The sequence below is a fragment of the Talpa europaea genome (assembly GCF_964194135.1).
Source record: "Talpa europaea genome assembly, chromosome: 3".
In the NCBI taxonomy this organism is placed as follows: Eukaryota; Metazoa; Chordata; class Mammalia; order Eulipotyphla; family Talpidae; genus Talpa; species Talpa europaea.
The window spans coordinates 69,772,805-69,791,984 of NC_140069.1; the positions used below are offsets into that span (position 1 = coordinate 69,772,805).

Here is a 19,180-nt window from a genome sequence, read left to right on the forward strand (position 1 = left end):
CTGAGACACATGCTGGGGCCAGCAGACAAAAGTGAACCACATGGAAGGACACTTGGTGTCTGTTGATGTTTTCATTTTCCTTCATACATTTCGATGGGGGCTTGGTAGTCCCTGTCTCCAGTGCTCAGTCAGAGAAATGGAGAGCACAGAACCAGAAAGAACCACCTTTGGTCATAAACACTAAATTCACTGTTCCCAAGGGTCACTAAATAGCTGTAGCCCCTATCCATTGGAAGTTAAGAGGAAAAGGGGGAAAAAGGCAAAAGCAGAAAGGCTCCTGCACTGTGGACAGGAAGTTTGTAGATGACCCTCTTAGTACTCCCAGATGGGCAGTGCTGTCCTCTTTGTGTAGGACAGAGGTCACCAATGGACTGGCCATGGTGGGGCTTGGTTCAGTGTCCTCTGTTGGGGTCAAAGGCCAGGTTGGTTGAGAGGGTCTGAGAAGCTGTTAGAAGCATGTTTGGGAATCACAAGGTTATAGCTGCATTCAGGATGACAGAGGTTGAGCCACCTAAGCCAGAGGGAGCCTGTGTCTTCATCATCAGGGGATCCATTTCCTGGAAGACTGCCATACACGTCTGTAACTTTTCCATCACCTTTTCAGCAATAAGGAAATCATGTACGGGTGGGGAAGGGAAGGATGGCCCTCAGCCTTCAGCAGCAGTGATCCTCACTCAATGAGCTCCACATAGTTGGCAGGAAACATGCCAAAGTGGCCATCTGGCCCATAGCCACGCCACCAGCCTTCATCAATCACCTCGATGCCTGTGATGAGGTTCTCAGGGTCGAAGGAGATCTCTGTCTCATCAGCTGTAAGGAAAGTGAACCCAGATGCTGTGGTTGAGGGCTTTGGGGCCCTGGACACCAGCCCCCACTCTGTCCTGACACTGTTCAAATGGTCATTCCCTGAAGACACACCTTCCTAAAGGGTCTCACTCTGTGTCCTCTGCTCTTGCAAAAGGCTGGAGTATAGCAGGTCTACACATGAGCCTGAGACCTCCACCCAGAGTGGGCACTGGTGTCCAGGCCTGACCTACTTAGCTCCAGAATAAAACTAGCAACTATAACTAATGCCAGTGGACATCAGGTAAATGCCCAGAGCATGTGAGACGGCCTGGGATGTGCAGGGCATCTCTGTGCTTTCCTTTCTCAGCCTCCTATCTTCCAAAGCCCCTGAATGGTCCCCCGCAAAGTAGCCTCAGAAATCTGTCTCTCAATCTTGGGCCCTTTGGTCTGAGAGGGCCAGGAAACAACATATTACCTGCCTGGTAGTCATACAGGGCACGGGCACAGAGCCCTTTCCCACTCAGCCCTGGGTAGTGGTCGGTGTGTTCAGAGCCAGCATCCTGCTGAACCTGCCCATGGATGGAAGAGAAGAGCAGACTGGGGTCTTGGTTATTGCAGAACAGGGCCTGCCCACTGCCATGTGCAGACTTGAGAGGACACAGCACCCAGAGGGTAGGAGCTGCTTTTGTTCCTCCCTGTCTGCTAGATGGCTTCCCCAATCCAGCATTCTGGCTAGGCAACTAAGAGCACAAGATAATTTCCAGATGAAACATGACAATCAAGAATGTAATGAGCCACAGAAAAAAGTGACCCATGGTCCATAAGGATAAGGAAGGTGTTTCTCGGCACATGGCCCCTTCACAGTCCTGCCCCTGCTGCAAGGAACCCACCATTGGGGGCTCCTCGTAGAAAGTCTCCTGCTCCAGGGGCTCCTCATACACAGCCTCTTCTCCTGCCTGCACTGGACATGGAGAGGCTCTGCATACTGCCTCTTCATGGAGATCTGAAAGGGAGGATTAAGGCCATTCTGACCCTAGGGAAATATGAGAACATCCCCATTTCCCACCCACCCACACATCACTCCTCTTCTTCATCCCCTGCTGCCAAGTGCCTTGCCTGTTCTGGGCCTTGAGATGGTATGAGTTGGGTCTCTGCCAAGGGGGGTCTCTGGTTGGGTAAGCTGCTTCTGCAAGAAGGGGCTTCTTAGTTTGCCTGCAAACCGAAGATAAACAACACATGTGGTATCACGCAGCTGGAAAGGGTAAGAACAAAGAGTTCTCTACCTTCTCTATGCCCTGCACTGACTAGAGGTTGGACCTCTCCCGGATAGTGAATGTCACATAGTGAGTAGGGACACACAGCAGCTGCAGAAATAGCACCTGGTGTGTAACCCTTCCCCCCCCAACTCACGTGTGTGTGAGCACAAACTACACTCTAAGCAGCCCCATACAAGAGCCACATACAGGTGAGTGAGCCAGTTGACAGTGCAGTCTTGTGTACTTTGGGGGCCTGAGAGGTGATTGATACAAGTCCAAGACCCAGCTAATGGCCCCATGTGTAATCTGTACCAAGGATTTTAGGGATCAGGGCTGGGAGGTCTCCACTGTGGAGCTATATTTCTACATATGGCCCTTCCTTTCCCACTGGGGCAAGAAGGGAACATGAGGCACACCCTCCCAGAAAGGGCCTTCATGAGCACAGGTTCTTCTTGCTCACTCATTCCTGTCACTTTCTGACACACTTGTCAGTAGCCTTGGGGACCTTTGAACTGAGATTCCAGACTCGGCCTCAGCCAGCCCTGTCTCATGGCTCTGCCTGGAAGGATGTCTCACCTGGCTGGGGGTTGGAGACAGATGTGGTAGACATGGCCCTCTCCTTCTGCTTGAAAATATCCCGAGGGTGTGCTGGCTGCTGACAGACAGGCTCCTGGAGAGCGCACATTGACCCAGCAATGAGAAAACCCATAAGCCCATTGCCTGCCAGGCTTTCCACAGCTGTGTGGGTGGGGTTGTAGGGGGTGGGTAGTCAGGAAGCAAAACACCAAAGCTGAAGGGCTCACAGGGCCTCTCTCAGGACCAGGGTGAGTCCATGAGCTTCTGCCCTTACTTTTCTCACACCTCTGATGTACCAAAGGGTATCACAGGCTGGCTGGAGGACTCTCACAGTAACTCCCTCCCTTAGACTCCCGAGGCCAAGAACAGCCAGGGTCTGCATGTCAGGAAGAACCCACACAATCAACATAGCCTATAGCAAGCAGCTTCCACTTCTGCTGAAAAGTGTGTGTAGATCTGAAACTCTGACACTACTGTAATGGCCCCTCTGAGTGGAAGCATCCATATCTCACCTGATCCTCTCTGTTCCTTGAGACCATTTCCTGCTGTTCATACTTCCTGCTGGGAGGGGCAGAGGGAAAAGCTGGAGCCCAGCCCATCAAATGCCCTCCTCTCCTCCTCAGGACACTCCCAGGGAGAATGAAAGGTCCTGAGGTAGGCCCTAGGTGGCAGTCTCCCACCTCATCTGTGGACTCACCTCTGGGGGTCAGATTCCCTGCCTTGCTCCAAATAGCGCTGTTCCCGGAGGGTGGCCTCACGCAGCTCACGCTCCCTCCGTTCCTCCTCCAGCCGCTGCCGCTCCTCCTCCGCCCTCCGCTTCTCCTCCAGTCTGCGGTTCTCCTCTTCTTTCTGCAGAAAGAGCCATGCCCACCCCTCCCTACTCATGCCCAGCTCCTGCACTATCAAGGTGAACTCTGTCCTCTTAGCCCAATCCTACCCAGGCCAGGCTTAGCAAGTCATTCCTTCTGAAAGGACACAACTCATTGTAGACATCCTTGCAAGGTACCCTTTAAGAGGCTGCAGTCTGCATAGGAGCATGGTCAAGTGTGGGCTTGAGAGCCAGACTCACTACTCTTGTCACTTAACCCCTCTAAGTGTCAGTTTTACCATCTGTAAATAGATACTAACAAGAACATCTGCTCCATGAGCTCACTATGAGAAAAGTGAGATACAGCAAGTAAAATATTTATTGCATGCCTGGCATACTCATGCCCCAGGCAGCACTTACCTCAGCTTTGGCCCAGAAGCTGTCTTTGCCCACCCTTTTGATCTCAGATACAGCATTGGTCTTCTGGTACACAGAGCCCTGCAGAGCAGAGAATTCACTACAGAGTCATTGACAGGAGTATAAAGTACAGGCAAGAACTGCTAGCATGACACCTGGTAAAGCCAAGGGTATCTGGCCTAATGACCCTTAAAGAAACTGACATCAAGATGGCCTGAAAGGTGCTGGAAATCACCAGGTGAGAAAGCTTAGGCCCAGACACTACTGCAGGGGTCTCTGGTTACATCAGGCATCTGTGGATGGGAGCCAGGGCAGGAAAGGTCCCTGTGGCCTGCCTGAGATTCCTGGAAGCCTCTGTCCAGGGGCTGATCCTAGCGGCTAGTCCACCACCTCCAGACAACTCACCAGTATGGCAGTATCCATGGAATTCCTATAGACTCCAACCAACTGTGCATCAGAGAACTCAGCTCTCTACCTTACATCAGAGTAAACACAGCTAACAGGTGTCTACCTGTGATGCAGAGGGGCAAGCCCTGACTGCCACTTCCATGGTGGCCACCATCTGTGACCACAAAGGACACACTGGTGCTATGGGCTCTAAATTCTCTGCCAATAATTTCTTGTCATAGAGAGCTGGCATAAGAGCCTTCAGAAAGGCTGGTGGAACCACCAGGCAGGGTTGAGGGTGACTCATTATGCCCATTAGCACCTGCCTCATCAGGATGCAGCTCCTGTTCTTGCCAGGCATGGGGTCACCTCGATTCAGCTCAGGGACTGGAAGCCAGGCAGGTAGGTAAAATGCTGAGAGCAGGTTCAGATAGTCTGAATGCTGGCAACTACACACTCCTGTTCCATTGCCCTAGAGCCCAGGCAGCACTCACCACAGGGGCCTGAGGGCCTGTGTCCTGGAAGCAGCTACTTTCCCTGTGGAAAGTGTAGTTGGCACCTGAGGCTCTGGCCACCTTCTGCATGATGCACTCGGGCTCCACATCCTCCTCAGCCCTTGCGTTGATGGTCACATGGGCCCCCTGCAGTAGGAACAGCATTTAATGGAAGGCACAGCAACCCCAAAAGGGGACAAGCTGCAAACCACAATCTACTCTGCACAACACCCTGACACAGGTTAGGATCAGAGGCACACTCTTTTTATGGGCTCAGACAAACCACCTGAGACAAACCCTATGTTTGTCCCATATGTGTCCTAGCTCATGTATAAGGCCCTGACAAGCAAACAACAAACCTTTTTCATAAAATGCTTATAAAATTATGACTGACATAAATTCATGCAGAAATGGATTAGAAAGGAACAACAAGTAACTTTTCCCTTCAAATTCTGACAACATAGCTAAATGTTCGTAGCGCTCATAAAATAATCAGAACCCAAGATTCCTTGTGGTCAAAAAGGAGAGTTCTTTGTCCTTCATCCCTGCTGAGGCCAACCTGCAGATGGCTCTGGCCACATCCTAGTCTCCCAAGCACTTGCTGAGCAAGAGTACAGTAGCCTCTGCTTTTATCCTGAATCTGGAGGGAGCATCAAGATGTGTCAACACTTCCACCTCTGGCTGTGATTCCCACTCAGTCACACCCAGGAACCTTCGGGCCTGGGGAACTCTGAGGCCCTTTTGGGGAGAGAACAAGACTGGGGTGGCCCTCACCTTCAGGAAGTTGGCTATGGTGCTGACATGGTTGGCGCATGCTCCCTTCCGCATGTCATTCACGCCCTCGCCAGTCTGCAACAACACACCCAGCATGACTCTCCTTCCCCAGTTTGCAATCTGGGGAACCCTCCCCACAAAACCATTTCCCTCCCCTAGAGACTTGGAAATTTCCCAAAAGCCCCAGAAAAAAGAAAACTGCAACCCCAACACAGAGGACAAGGTGATCTCTCTCACCTCCAAGCCCAGAGATTCTCTGGGGGAGGACAGCTGCCAGCTTCCACTGCAGAATTGTTTCCACCTGGGATTCTGTTAAAACCCCAACCGTGGCCTTCTCCATACCCTCTGCTCCCTCAGGATGATCTACCCCAAAGAAGACAAGGCAACAGTGTCCTCTGATTGTCTCATTTGGTAGGAGTGATACTGGGCTTGGAGGATGAATTCTCTACTAAGAAGGCCCCAAGTATTCTTTGAGCCAGAATGAATTAATCCATTACAAGTACCAACTACTGGCTGTCCTGAAGTCAAGTCCTCCTCTGCTCCAATCATGAAAGGCAAAGTAGGAAAGAAGAAAAGAAATTTATCTGGGTCACACCTACATGACAACTTAGAGCCCTCAAATTACACATACCCAGTTGATGAGGACGAACTTGGGCAGGCCAGAGTTGGGGTCCTTCACTCTGCAGAAAGCGTACATCACCTTCCCGCTGTTGAGCTCCTCCACCATCTCCTCCAGGCCCCCCTCTGCAGCAGTCACAAGGAGGGTCAGAGGTAGCCCAGACGCACCCCTGCTTGCCCCAGAACCTAGTCCAACAGGAAATGAAGTCTAAACTGCCTCTAAACCAAGATTCTCAGCCTTAACTACATTACAGTTAGATTCCTAGAATCACTTCCACTAAGCTTATTTATGAGAGCTGGATGGGACCCAGGACCTACATTTGTGACAGGTAACTCACATGTTTTTTTTTTACCCATACTAGTCTAAAAACCATGCTGTTAAACCCAAGGTAAGTCTAGAAAGGAAAATGTCATTTCTATTACAAACCATACACAGATTCCAAATGGAGGGTCCATGTGACAATATAACTGTTCACTAGACACCACAAAAAGCCCTGCAATGACAGGGTCTGTAGTGCATCATCAACATGTCTGCTCAGCTTCTGGGGGAGGGTTGCAAGCAAACAGGCATGTCCCAAAGTCATGTACTGGCTCAGCTTTTGGATTCTCAGAGTATCAAGGAGGATGCCCTAAACCATTCTTGCCTGACACTGAGGCTGTGGGCCCATCATACATTAGAGTTTGAAGTTTTTATAAGCCTGCTTACTAAATGGCAAGGAGGAGCTGGATCAGGTATTTCAGTTATAGGGGTTTCATAGAACCTGGGGCAGTCCTGAGTCCCTGTTCTGGATACTCACACCACAGCCCCATGACTACTACTAGGAATAGTAGCAGGAATATCAAGTTGCTGAACTCTGTAATTCTGTCACCAATGGCCTTACGGTGCACGTGAGGCTACTATCAGTGGCAGTGCTAAAAGGGGGAACCATTAGGTAGAGGAGCTCATAAGAGGGAGCAGCTTTCCAATAACAGGTCACCAGAACCACTCACATAACAAGCAGAGAACACACCAGCAAGCATTCACTAGATAATGAAGCTGTGTGTGGTTGGGTCAAGTGAGTTGCATCCTATCACTCACTGTCTCTGGTACAGCCTACTGACAACCTCTACCCAGTGCCGGCAAAAAACCTGTGCTTCCTGCAGAGACCTCTTGTCACCCCATATTCAAGCAGCACTTTTTCAGATCATACCTGTCCCTGATCCAAACCCAGCAGATTCATGTGCATAGATGCTACCTCTCCTACTTACACTTCTTCCCACGAGTAGGAAGGCAGAGGGAAGGGACCTGCACATCTTGCTTTTGTCTACCAGAGCTCAGCTGCAGCTCAAGGCTAAGGATGCAGCATGGGCCAGGACACAGACTATCCACAAGGTGGAGAGAGCAGGCCTGTTTCTCATTTCCACCTGCAATTCATCCTTAGTACAGTACAGGCTGTCTTGCATTATCATGGCAAGAAAGTCAGGGAAGAATATTTTCATTTAGAGTATTTTCATTTAGAAACATCTGTAATCCAAAGTCAGTAAGAGGGAGCTGTGAGTGCCCTGTTAGGCTGAATCCTTTATCCTGCCTGGCTGGCTGGCTGGCTGGAGTCTCTGTACCTCATCTATATCCTTATGAGGGGAATTCCCTAAAACTGACACTGGTAGGGGTTCACCCTTAGCCAGGGGAAGTTAACACTACAATTGAGCCACATGCAAGGACATCTGTGTGCCCCTAGTCCGCTTCCCCTCAAGATAGCTGAAACACCAGCCAACAGAGTACTGGCAGTCACAACTTTCTCTCTTCATACACTTTACCCTTCCTCCCCATCACCTGTCTCCTGGTGTTCCTGAGAACCCATTCCTTTCCTTGTTTTCTTGCTTGTTCATACTCACCTCCAGTGCCAGCCACACGGATATCATTGCTGTTGCCTTCATAGGTAAAAAGAGCCCTGAAAGAAAACAGAAAGGGGGCTCTGTAACCAGCCTTGGGGGTCACAACCTTATCACATTTATGTTGCAGACCAGAGAGCTCAGTATGACAGTAACACTGCAGGCTGACATGGGCCCAACTCTGGCTCACTAGGCAGGATCTCAGTAGGCTCAGTAGGCTGAAGCATCAACTGGCCTGGACCTTATTGTGAGGGACAAACCCAAGGAGTCAGGGAGTATAAATCTACTCTGAGGAAAACTGAGCTGTAAACTTTAGGGCACCCTTCTACGCATTCATGTGTAAAACACCGACCTGACTACCAAGTATGTGAATTTGAAAAGACAAAAGATATTTGTGTATTCCTGAACCAAAGTACCGAAAGGAGGAGCAGGGGGGAGGAATATGTGTCAGGCACCTAGAAGGCTGCAAGATACCCCTGTGCATATCTATACTCTTGGCTCAGGACTCTTAAGGCAAATGTGGACTTTTATAGGGTGCGTACAGCATCAGCAACCACAAGGGCTGTCACTCAACATGAAGTCAGGCCCCTCACGGGACAGGATCCTGGAGCTGGCAAGTTCTATATCTAGCAGAGTCTTAGCTGGAGTCATGCCTTTCTTCTGTTGTCAAACTATTCATAAAAACTAGAAAAGATTCAAGCTTATAAAATGATGATCTGGCAATATTGAAGAAACATGGCAAATTCTTTAAAAATCTGGAACATGGAATGGGACACCCCTTGACCACAGAACAAAGGTTACTCAGAAAGAATATTCTGGAAGAGGTGGCTTCCCTGCAGTCCACATGAATCCTAGCCATTGCACCAATTCCGCAGTAGTTAGAGTAACTCAGCTCCAGTAAGTGCTGGCAGACCACTGGGTAGGAGTGCTAATCTACTGGACAGCAAGCCGAAGGCAATAACTGATTTAGTATATCATCTCTCCAAGATTCAGAGCAGGGAGCCGGTAAGGCAGGCCTTGGCTACCCAACAGCCTTCCTAATGTTAGTAGACAGCTGCCTATGCCCAAGAAAGACCTAAATTCAGCAGAGCTGTTTGTCAGGAAGGATAGGTTGCCAGGAAAGAATCATTGCTTCCCAGTAGAGGAGAGAATATAGTAGGAAACAGTGACAGAAAACTCAGAGAAAAGAGGGAAAGGAGGCTTTGAAGGTGGTGGACATCCAAACTCTGGTGGCGAGAGTCCTGATGAGTGCTCTTCTGGAGGAAAGAGTTCATTCTTTGTGAAGGTCATAAAGCTCAGACAGAAGTTGGGGGCACTCGAAAAGCAGCGAGGAAGAAAGATGACCACTCTATCTAGTACTTCCAAGAAGGCACCCAGCACCTAATAAGAACCAAGCTCCATGACTATCACCTCTCCCTCCAACTCTACCCCTCTGTGTCCTCTTTAACGTGGGGTCATGAAGGTTCTCAGTTCAAAAACATGGTACAAAGAGGATGGGGGCACTGAGGACATCAGAACTTATTCATTCCTCCCAAAAGTAAGTACTAAGACCCTTCTGCTTGGTGGTGATGGGAACACAGCTAGAAACAATAGCTTGGATACCCTACTCATGAAACTTATTTTCTAAGGGGGAAAAATATATATAATAACATGACTATACTTTCAGATAGTGAAGTGGGTGCAGGTGAACAAATAAGCCATGAGTCAGGGAAGAACCATCTGGAACCAAGAGAAAGACCCAAGATGCAAAGATAATGTGGCTGTGCCCCAACCCATCTGGCTCCAGGGCCAGGTCCAAAGCCACCTCCTCTGCATGTGAAACCTTTTACAACCCTTCAAACTGGAGACCTCTTCTTCTTGCTCTGATATCCTCTACCATCGTTTCTATATCCCTCAGTCCATCCTTCATCTGAGCATTAGGTGATACATTACAGCCCTGCACTGGGGACAGAGACAGGGCCCACCTCAACACTTAAGAAAAGTGACAAGAAAAACCAAGAAGGGTATCTGGCATAAGGCCAGCAGAAGTCACACAGGTTAATAGGAAAATGTGACTACAGCCAAGGTGCTAAAAATAAAAAATGGCCTCTCCAAGACGTCAACCTCAATACTGAGATGTGAACTTTGGGGAAATAATGTAGAAGAGTACTCCAGGGAGAGGAAGCAGCAAAAGCAAAGCCTCTCACGAAGAAGTGTCTTGCAAATTTGAGGAAGAGAAAGAAGCTAACATGGTGGTAAACAGGTGTGGCCACCATGTGGTAAGTGGGAGGGGCAGCAGCACAGGGGGTCAGAAGCCTTGTCAGGCTGGGTGGGGAAGTCTGGGGTTTATAATGGGCAACAGGAAGCCACTTCAGTTATAAGAGAGGAAGTGACATGGTCTAGACATTTCTTCAGCTAATGAATGGGAACCTGCCACAAAGGTATCTGTTGAAATACTTAATGGCTATGACAGTGGTGGTGGGGGCCAGTTGTTCATGCTGCTGAGAGGAATGACCGTAAGTGCAAAAGGAGTCTGGGGATGGGTGAGGAGACTGGTCAGATGAGTGGATTCTGAGTGGATGAGAGGAAAAAGGAGGCTTAGCACTCTCATTAGGGACAGAGAGGAGATGGGATGGTAGCAGACAGCTCTTGCAAGAAGCCCAAAGAAAGGTTGGAACTATGGGAGACGTGAACAGATAGAAGACTGGGCTGTGGGATATCATTCCCAAACCAGGGACAGTGCAGAGAAGACTGAGGATAAAGGCAGAGACCTGGAAGGAGAAATCAGTAGAAGGCCTAGGGGTCAGAAAGGGCTGCACATATTAAAAGGCAGTAAAGGAGCAAAACCCTAATTAGGTAGAATTGCAGAGGGGCAAAGATGCTTCTGGGTTCTAAAGTTAGGTGACCATATGTGGATGTGAAGATGGAGCACTCAGTGGGGAGATACTTAAAGCAGTGTTTAGAGTAAAAGCAGAGGACTAAGGGCCCTTTGAAACTAGGAGGCAGGGTGGAGGGCTGACATCTAGAAACCGAGGGATTATAAAGAAGAGAAGGCAGAAAAACTACTTGTTACCAGACACTGTCTCCTAATTAGAACAGACGTGTTCCAGAAAATGTTAGCTAGCTCTTGCTTACTCAGCTGCTTAGTCAGCTTCCCTGCAAAATTTTGCACAAGTGCCATGCAGGGTGTCCACATCAACCTGTTCCCAGACATGAGAGGAGTCTGCAGAGATTCTGCAGACCCAGGTAACTGGTATTCTAAAGTTCTTCCCCAAAGGACTCAAGGTGTAGAAAAGGCCAGAATACAATATCCTCAATGTCACAACAGTAGAATTAACGAAAGTCACTCTGTGCTGGGGACCCGAGAAGGCAGAGAAGAGAAAGCAGGCACTTTTTAAGTGAAGACAAGCCAGTCACAGCAGCACAGGCAATGGGCTTCCCAATGCTGGTCAACTCAGTCCACCATACTCAACATATTTCTAGAGCTGGAAGTTATAGAAACAATTTAACCAAATAAACAATTGGTTAAAGAAACAACTGGTTATAGAAACAATTTAACCAAATAAGAAAGAATTACCATACACTGCTACCGGTGGGTGCAGAACACAGAACAGACCACACGTTTGCGCTGCCAAGGGCTATACCAGAAACTTCAGATCTCTAGGAGTAAAGCCTCCTCACCTACATGATGAGACCTAAATACCGACAGGAGGATGTCAAGGGGTGATAGATGGAAGATGGGACTTTTTCCCAAGCAGGTAAGCAGCATCATTGTTTAATTCATCTCCCCGTGGCTCGCCTGGGCCCAGGAAGGAGCTGTGTTCTTGCAGAAAGGCAAGTTCTAAAATTCATATTACAGAGAACCAAGCATCCAAAGCCCTGAATTCCTCGTTTGGCTCCAGCTGGGCTGCCAGACCTCTCTCAAAACACCCGTCCCAGAACACAGTATTTAGAAGAAGCGGATTGCGGCTTCCGCTTTCTCAAGAGAGGGCTGTGCAGGGCCCTTTGTCCGGGGAAGACTCAGGGCAAGAAAGGTGAGCCTGGAGAAGCCATCAAACACAGAACATGGGGAAGCCCAGGGCGCCAGGACCAGCGACCAAAGGGGTAGTTGTAGTGGACTCACCTAGGGCCCCAGCCGGATTTACCCCACCCCCAGAAGGCAGAGTAAAGAATTACTAGAGAGGGAACAGCACCCTCCGCCCCCGGCAGGTGAGCACAGGAACACTTGCGGCAGCCACCTCCGCGGCCCTCGGCCTCCCCCACCCCCGGCCCGCCACGACGCCCACCAGTCAGTCGGGGACTTCTCGGTGACCACCCGCACGTAGGCCTCCTGCAGAGCCCTCCCGTTCCGGCTCAGGTTCACAGCCATGGCTCCGCGGTTCCAGTGCAGCCACAGCCGCCTCTACCGCTTCCGGGCCGGCTGCTTACACGGGCGGAAGCCCCGCCCCTGGCGACCGGAAGTCTAGTAGCGAGACCGGAAACAACGTGGCGGGCCAGGGGCGGGCTTGGCCGGGTTCGGAGCTTCTGAGATGGGGTTGTTGTGGGACCACCAGAGGCCACCCTGGGCTGGAGAGGTGTGGAGGTGCAGGGTTCGGCACCGCATTTTATGCTCTGCCCCAGCATCTTGCATGGCTTGTGCGTGATTTTGAGGAACCCAACCCAGCCCCTATTAGCTGCTCACTATGCGTTTTCTCTTCTAATTCTTTTAAGTGGTGCACTTATTTGAGAATTTGAATTCAGACAGTACTCCTCTTCAGGGTCTCCTTCCGAGCGCGCGCGCGCGCGCGCGCGCGCTCGCGTGTGTGTGTGTGTGTGTGTGTGTGTCCTCAGCAGAAGTTTGCTCCCCCTAAGTGCTGTATGATTAAATTAAAAGCCCTCGAATAAAAATGAACTTATAAGTGATACCCACACTAGGACAAATGTACCTCCAAGTGCTTTTGTGCTTCCATGACCTCACCTGTGTGAGCATATTGTAAAATGTTCTGCCAACACCACAGGCCCCACCATATATACAGACTTGAAGTCTGTGAGCAGTACCCAAAATTTGCTGCCTGCTGGTAAACCAGCCTTTCAGACCCCACTAATGAGCAAGGAACCAGAATAATAAAAGAGAAACAATGGTACCCAGTTTTTGTATCGCAGGAGTGTTACTGAATGCCATCTCCTTTGCCTTAGCCAATAAAAGGAACCAGAGTTAGAGGAGAAGGAAAGTAGTTTAATTTGTCAACAAACTGAGGAGGGTGGCCGACTCTTGTCTGAAAGTCTGCCATCTTACTCTTTGGCAGAGTGCAGGGGTATTTATTCAAAGGAGCAAAAAGGGGAAATGGGTGAGGGTCAGCATGTCCTTTTAGATGCAGGCATCTAGAGATTTCTGCAGAGATTTGGGTGGGCACCAGCCTCCTTTGTTAACAACTGGTGTTCCATATTACCTTCTTAAGAATGTTCTTTCTTTGCAGAATGTAAGAAGACAAGGTTGTTAAGGCAAGTTTGTTAAACAAGGAGGGTAAATAAAGGAAATAGGAATGCTTATCTGGTGAGAGACACTTCCTTTTATCACTGTATAAGGAGTGTGTTCTTTAGAAAAGAAGAGATTAGCCCCAGACTTCTTCTGTGCGTAGATAGCCTAACATATCTTTAGGTGAAAATAATTTAGACCAGAAGTTCTCCTCTCCCCCAAGAATAAGTACCTTTTGTGTGTGTGTGTGTGTGTGTGTGTGTGTGTGTGTGTGAATGACTCATTCATCCTGTTTATATAAACTAAACCCAATTTTTGAGTGCTGTTGGAACACTCAAAGACAATATCTGTCAGACTGTTCTGTGGGCTCAAGTCTTCACTTTGATTATCTAATAAACTCGTTGTCTAACAACATTTGAGACTTTCATTCCAGTTAACAACTGCGTTTATCCCTCTAGTCCTGTTGAAGATGGTATAGCCAGCCTGATTGACGGAAGGAAGGACTCTCAATGCCTCAGTACAGCTCTGGTCTGTGGGAGAATCATTTCTTTCAAGATACAAATGTGCCTGCCTGTGATTGAGCTACCCAGAGAGAAAAGGAAAACATGCCAGGGCCAAGGGAGCTCACCACTTCCGTGCCCTAGAGAACTTCCCAGTAATGGAAGAAAACTTAGGATGGAGGAATCACAAGACCAGAAACTGGAGATGGGGGTAGAAGTAATTAACATTGGCATTAAACCAGCTATAGAAATGGAAAATCTCCATAGCTGGAGAAGGGGATATGGGGTTGACAGTCGTTATAAAGGAAAGCTATATAAAAATTCTTGGGGGCCTCCCCTGGTGGCACAGCAGTTGAGCGCTGGGTTTCGAGGCTGCCCACAACCTCTGCAGTGCCAGTTCGATCCCAGGCCACCGGTGAGGGTCCCACAAAAAACAAACAAACGAACAAACAAATAAATAAATAAATAAATAAATAAAAATTCTTATTGGTCAGGGGTGGAGATATAGAGATTGAGGGCCTTTCCAGAGAATCACCAATCCTTACAGATTAACCCAATCACACCCTAGAAGTGATTAATTTAACAATAGATTAAAAATTTCACAAAGGGGCCTCCCTGGTGGATCAAGGAGTTAAGACGCAGCCTATGAAGCTATCCACAGCCACTGCAGCACAAGTTGGATCCCTGGCCAGGTAGCTACCCATATCACTCGCCTACTGCTCCCCCCAGCAGTGTCTTTCAGTCAATCTGCCTGTTCTGTTCTCCACTCTGTCTCTGGTGAATCCTCTCACCAGCCCCCCACACCTCTGGCCTGTACCCCAGTTCTTGTATGTATAAATAAATAAATCTTTGACTAAATAAATAATAAATAAATAAATAAATAAATAAATAAATAAAAATTTTCACAAAGGAATGAACTCCTTCCTCTAAAAAGGACCACTATGTAAGAACAAATCCTGCCCTGGCAAAATGCAGCTCTCCTCCCAAGACCACCTGCCTGTGTCTATGCAGGCATCTCTTTTAACAAACCTGTTTCTTTCTTTTTTTTAACTAAATTAATTTATTTTTCTTGGTGTAGAAGAACTGGGGTATTGGCCAGAGTTGTGGGGATCAAGAAGCTTCACCGGAGAGAGAGTGTGGAGCAGAACAGGTGGATTTACTGAAATACACTGCTACAGGGAGCAGTAGGTAAGTCAGGAGAGGTCTGCTGTGCTCTGTGTGAGTTAGCTCCTTGGCTGGGGATTTAACTGAGGCCATAGTGGTGATAGCATTGAGACTTAACCCTTAGGACCCAGGGAGGCCCCAACAAACCAATTTCTTTCAAATGCAAATTTCTGCCCACCAAATTTCTGTGTCAATGCAAACACCTTCTCTCTTTTTCTCGAATAAATCTGCCCTTCTGAATGTAATCTTTGTCAGGGTAACATTTAATAAGATTAAAAACTAAGACCCCATTCCTTGCCCAGCAAGCAACTTTGGGAGGATAGAATAAAGGAAATCTATAAGGTTGCCATGGATCATGAGGCCAATCACCTTGCCCATGGATGCAGAAGAAGGGACAAGACACATTCTGTGTCAAAGGTCAATGCCAAGACTAGACATCCCAGCAGATGACAAGTTAAAGAAAAAAGCCTTAATCCCGTCTTTTTTTTTTTTTTAATATTTATTTATTTATTTATTTATACAAGCACTGGGTACAGTCAGAAGCACGGGAGGGTGAGAGAATTCACCAGAGCCAGAGCAGGGAACAGAACAGACAGACTGACGAAATACACTGCTGAGGGGAGCAGCGGGCGAGACAGGAGAGGTCTGTCGCGCCATGTGGACCCTAGCCCAGTGGCTGGGGATCGAACTGGTGCTGTAGAGGCTGCAGGCAGCCTTGCAGCCCAGCACTCAACCGCTGCGCCACCAGGGGAGGCCCCTTAATCCCTTCTTAGTGCACAGATCTCTCTTGTCTTGCCCCCTGCTCTCTTGCAGGATATTTCAATAAATCTGCCTTTTCCATTCTCCATCCTGTCTCTGGTGAAGTCTTTAACCCGTGTGCCTCTGGTTTCACCCCGATATTTCTTCCTATTACAACCTTCACCTTCTTGTGTCTGTGCATATGTTTTTTACACCTTGGTAAACTCACCATGTGTTGCTGAAAGTGTAGCGGCGTAATCCCTACAGAAAGGGGAGGTTCCAGGTTGCCTACTGTAAGGAAAATGAGATAAAATCAGGCTATTTTTCACCTTCCACACAACAGAAAGCCCATACCTTGAAATGCTATATTTTCCACCATTTGGAGATCTGGCAAACAACAGATGGGCCTTACATTTGCAAGGACCTGGGCAGTTGTGTAGCCATGGCCACTTAGCAGTGTAAAGGGGTTTAGGCAGAGGAGTTGCTGTTCTCCCTCTCTCAGTGTTGGAGTCTCTCTTGCTCTGTCTGCCTGCCCTGTGCATATGGTCCTCTGTCTCAGCATTAAAGGACTGCAAGATCCACCAAATGAACTACCATAACTGACAATCAATCTACCCCTCCTGGGGTGGTTGCATGACACCTGCCCCACCTACTGAAGAGGGGAGCGAAACACCAAGAAGCTAAAATGGGAGGAATGAACAGAAGATTGGGAAGAGGACCATGGGGAACATGGAAGGAGATACTCGAGAGAGAGGTAAGTGAGAGACCCATGGGGAGATTGACAGTGGCAGCCTTTATCTTGACTTGCATTTTGATTTTGTTCTTTTCCTTCCAAACTTGTCTGGTCCTTTCTGCTCTTTTCTTATGGATCCCCACTAGAAGTTGCCTTAGACTTATGGCAAGTTTTTGGGCCTCAGTGGCCTTGCTTTGGGCCAACCCTATTTGACCAGACATTTACTCAGAAGAGGATGGGTAACTTTGGGTGTTCCATGGGGAAACTATTTTAACTATATTCTTTCTCTAACTATATTCTCACTAATTATATTAAAGTTCTTTTCTAATGTCCACTCTGTCTCTGATAAATTCTTTCACTTCCATGTTTCCAACCTCACCTCAATATTATACTGCTACATTATGCATAGTAAATGTTCCTCAATTGAAACCAGTTTATTAGGATATTTCAAAATTTATGAGAGATAAATTGAGGGAGCCTAAGGATATGTTTGTCTTTATGTGGCAGATGGCAGAACCCATTTAAAGCATGCAGGTTTAGGGCCCTGGGGTGCCCCTCAGGCTGCCTTCTAACAAAAGGGGAACAGAATGCTGTAACTTTTGTCAGAGATAACCCAAATACCCTGCTCACTGAACCCAATATCTCATCTGAACTCATACCACCATTCTGAAATACTGATCCCACAGCACAGCCACTGATCCATAGTCCCTTAGATGTACTTTGAAATACAGTCTCTCAGATTACAGAAATATAATATAGGGTATATCCTTCATACTCTGTAAATCCTATATTTTCTGTGCATACTACCACAGGATTCAGAGCAGCATCTAGTAATCAAATGCATTCATATTTCTTCAGTGATGTGTGTGAAGGATTGAAACTAATGTGATCATGGTGGTCTTTTCCTGTTTCTGTTTATCTTGTAAGAACAACAGGGAGTAAAACAGTACCCTGGAGTAAAAAAATACCCTAACCTTACTTAATAGAGAACAGGCTTTTCATAAATTGGCAAGTTGTGTTTCAGAACATAGATCCAGAAGAGCAGTGGTTCTGATTCTGAAGCTTTTTTTGTTTTCCACCAATTACTCTTAATACAAATTTTGAAAGATCCTAATAAATGATTTCAATCAAGGAATGTTTGCTATGGATAATGTAGTGGTGTAACATTGTGGTGAGGCTGGAGGCATAGGGTGAAAGAATTCAGCAGAGACAGGGTGGACAATATAGGAAGGTCAAATTTATTGAAACACCCTGCAAGGGAGCAGGAGGTGAGACAGGAGAAGTCTTCACAGGAAGAAAGATTTGAGGCTCTCTTTTATACTCTATTTTTTCACGCTTCCTTTGTTGGGGCACTAGTTTGTACCAGTTATCTACTGGGATGTCTGGTCTCCAGCACTGACCTTTGAGACTGAATGTGTCCTGGCTCTGCTGCTGCATTTTTGGAGCCAAACTGGTTTTTCTGGTCATAATGATTAGTCTTATAGTCCACTTATCAATTCCCTAATATATTCTAGCCTTCCAAACTTGCCTGTTGGGCAAGTTTTCAGAGTTGGGGCTTAGTTTTTAAATTTATTAAATGGTACCCTGGGGATCATTCAGTGTTCCTGTTGGTGCAGGCAGTTGAGTGCAGCGCTGCGAAAATGTCTGCAGCCTCTGCAATGCAGGTTTGATCCTGGCTGGCTGGGGAGATACCCACATGGTGCAGCAGACCTTTCCTGTCTCTCCCACTGCTCCCCTCAGCAGTGTATTTCAGTCAGTCTGCTTGTTATGTTCCCTGCTCTGTTTCTGGTGAATCCTCTCACCCTCCTGCACATCTGACCTGTGACCAGGTTCTTGTATGCATGAATAAATAAATCTTAAAAAAAAATAAAACAAATGGTACCCAACACATAACAGAGTAGGGTGGCAACTACCCTGAACCATACTTGAGAGTTGAGAGCAGTGGTGGTGGGGTATCCTGGCTTTATGGAATTGATCACCAATGTGGGATACTGGGGTATTGACTGGCAGGGAGTTTTGTAAATAGGGTATTGGTTGAATTCATCTGTTTTCTAGCTTTGGTTTCAGGACTGTTCAGCATCCATAGATTCTTTGACTGGTTTCATGTTTATTTCTTAACCCCAACTACAAGGTAAAGTGCATTTCAGTTGATTGATTAGGTTTTCAACAACAGACATCAAACAAGACCAGGTTAATCCAATAAGACAAAAAGGACCAGATTCCTGGGACCCTGGAACACTTTCACTATCTTCAAGGTGACCTCTCACTGTTAGAAACAAAAAATACCTTAGGAAAAAAGCAACTGAGATGCCCAACTCATAGTGAAATATCAATAGTATTTCTAAGAGAGGGTGCTCAGTATTGTTGCATTTCTGAAGCCAAATTCCACTTACACCATAATTTAGCAGAAAGCAACCAATCACTCTCTACCAACTTGCGTGTTTTAATACTTTCTTTGTTCTCCAACCCCATAAATACTTCCCAAAGTTCCATCCTTGGGGATACTGATATGAACCTTGCCTCCAGTTTCAGTGACAAGTGGCCTTGCAATAAACTATTTATTTTACCAAAGCTAGTGGTTTGATTATTGACTTCATTTGGCAACAAAATCAGTAATGTGGGT

At 47.5% G+C, this 19,180-nt stretch overlaps 1 protein-coding gene across 3 annotated transcripts; it reads right to left on the bottom strand.

The window, feature by feature from the left end:
* Positions 1–670: 670 nt before the first annotated feature.
* On the bottom strand, positions 671–12,336 carry DBNL (drebrin like; the record flags this gene model as incomplete). Of its 3 annotated transcripts, none has more annotated exons than XM_084229812.1 (13): positions 671–810; positions 1,262–1,355; positions 1,677–1,789; positions 1,903–1,998; positions 2,619–2,697; positions 3,131–3,179; positions 3,316–3,467; positions 3,847–3,924; positions 4,725–4,871; positions 5,499–5,573; positions 6,130–6,242; positions 7,992–8,047; positions 12,254–12,336. In XM_084229812.1, the coding sequence occupies 13 exons, from the start codon at positions 12,334–12,336 to the stop codon at positions 671–673; spliced, it is 1,275 nt and encodes a 424-aa protein (XP_084085938.1). The 3 variants fall into 3 exon arrangements, with proteins under 3 accessions (XP_084085938.1, XP_084085937.1, XP_084085939.1); XM_084229811.1 differs by having other exon boundaries at positions 2,619–2,712; XM_084229813.1 differs by lacking the exons at positions 5,499–5,573; positions 6,130–6,242; positions 12,254–12,336 and having other exon boundaries at positions 7,992–8,033.
* Positions 12,337–19,180: the final 6,844 nt, after the last annotated feature.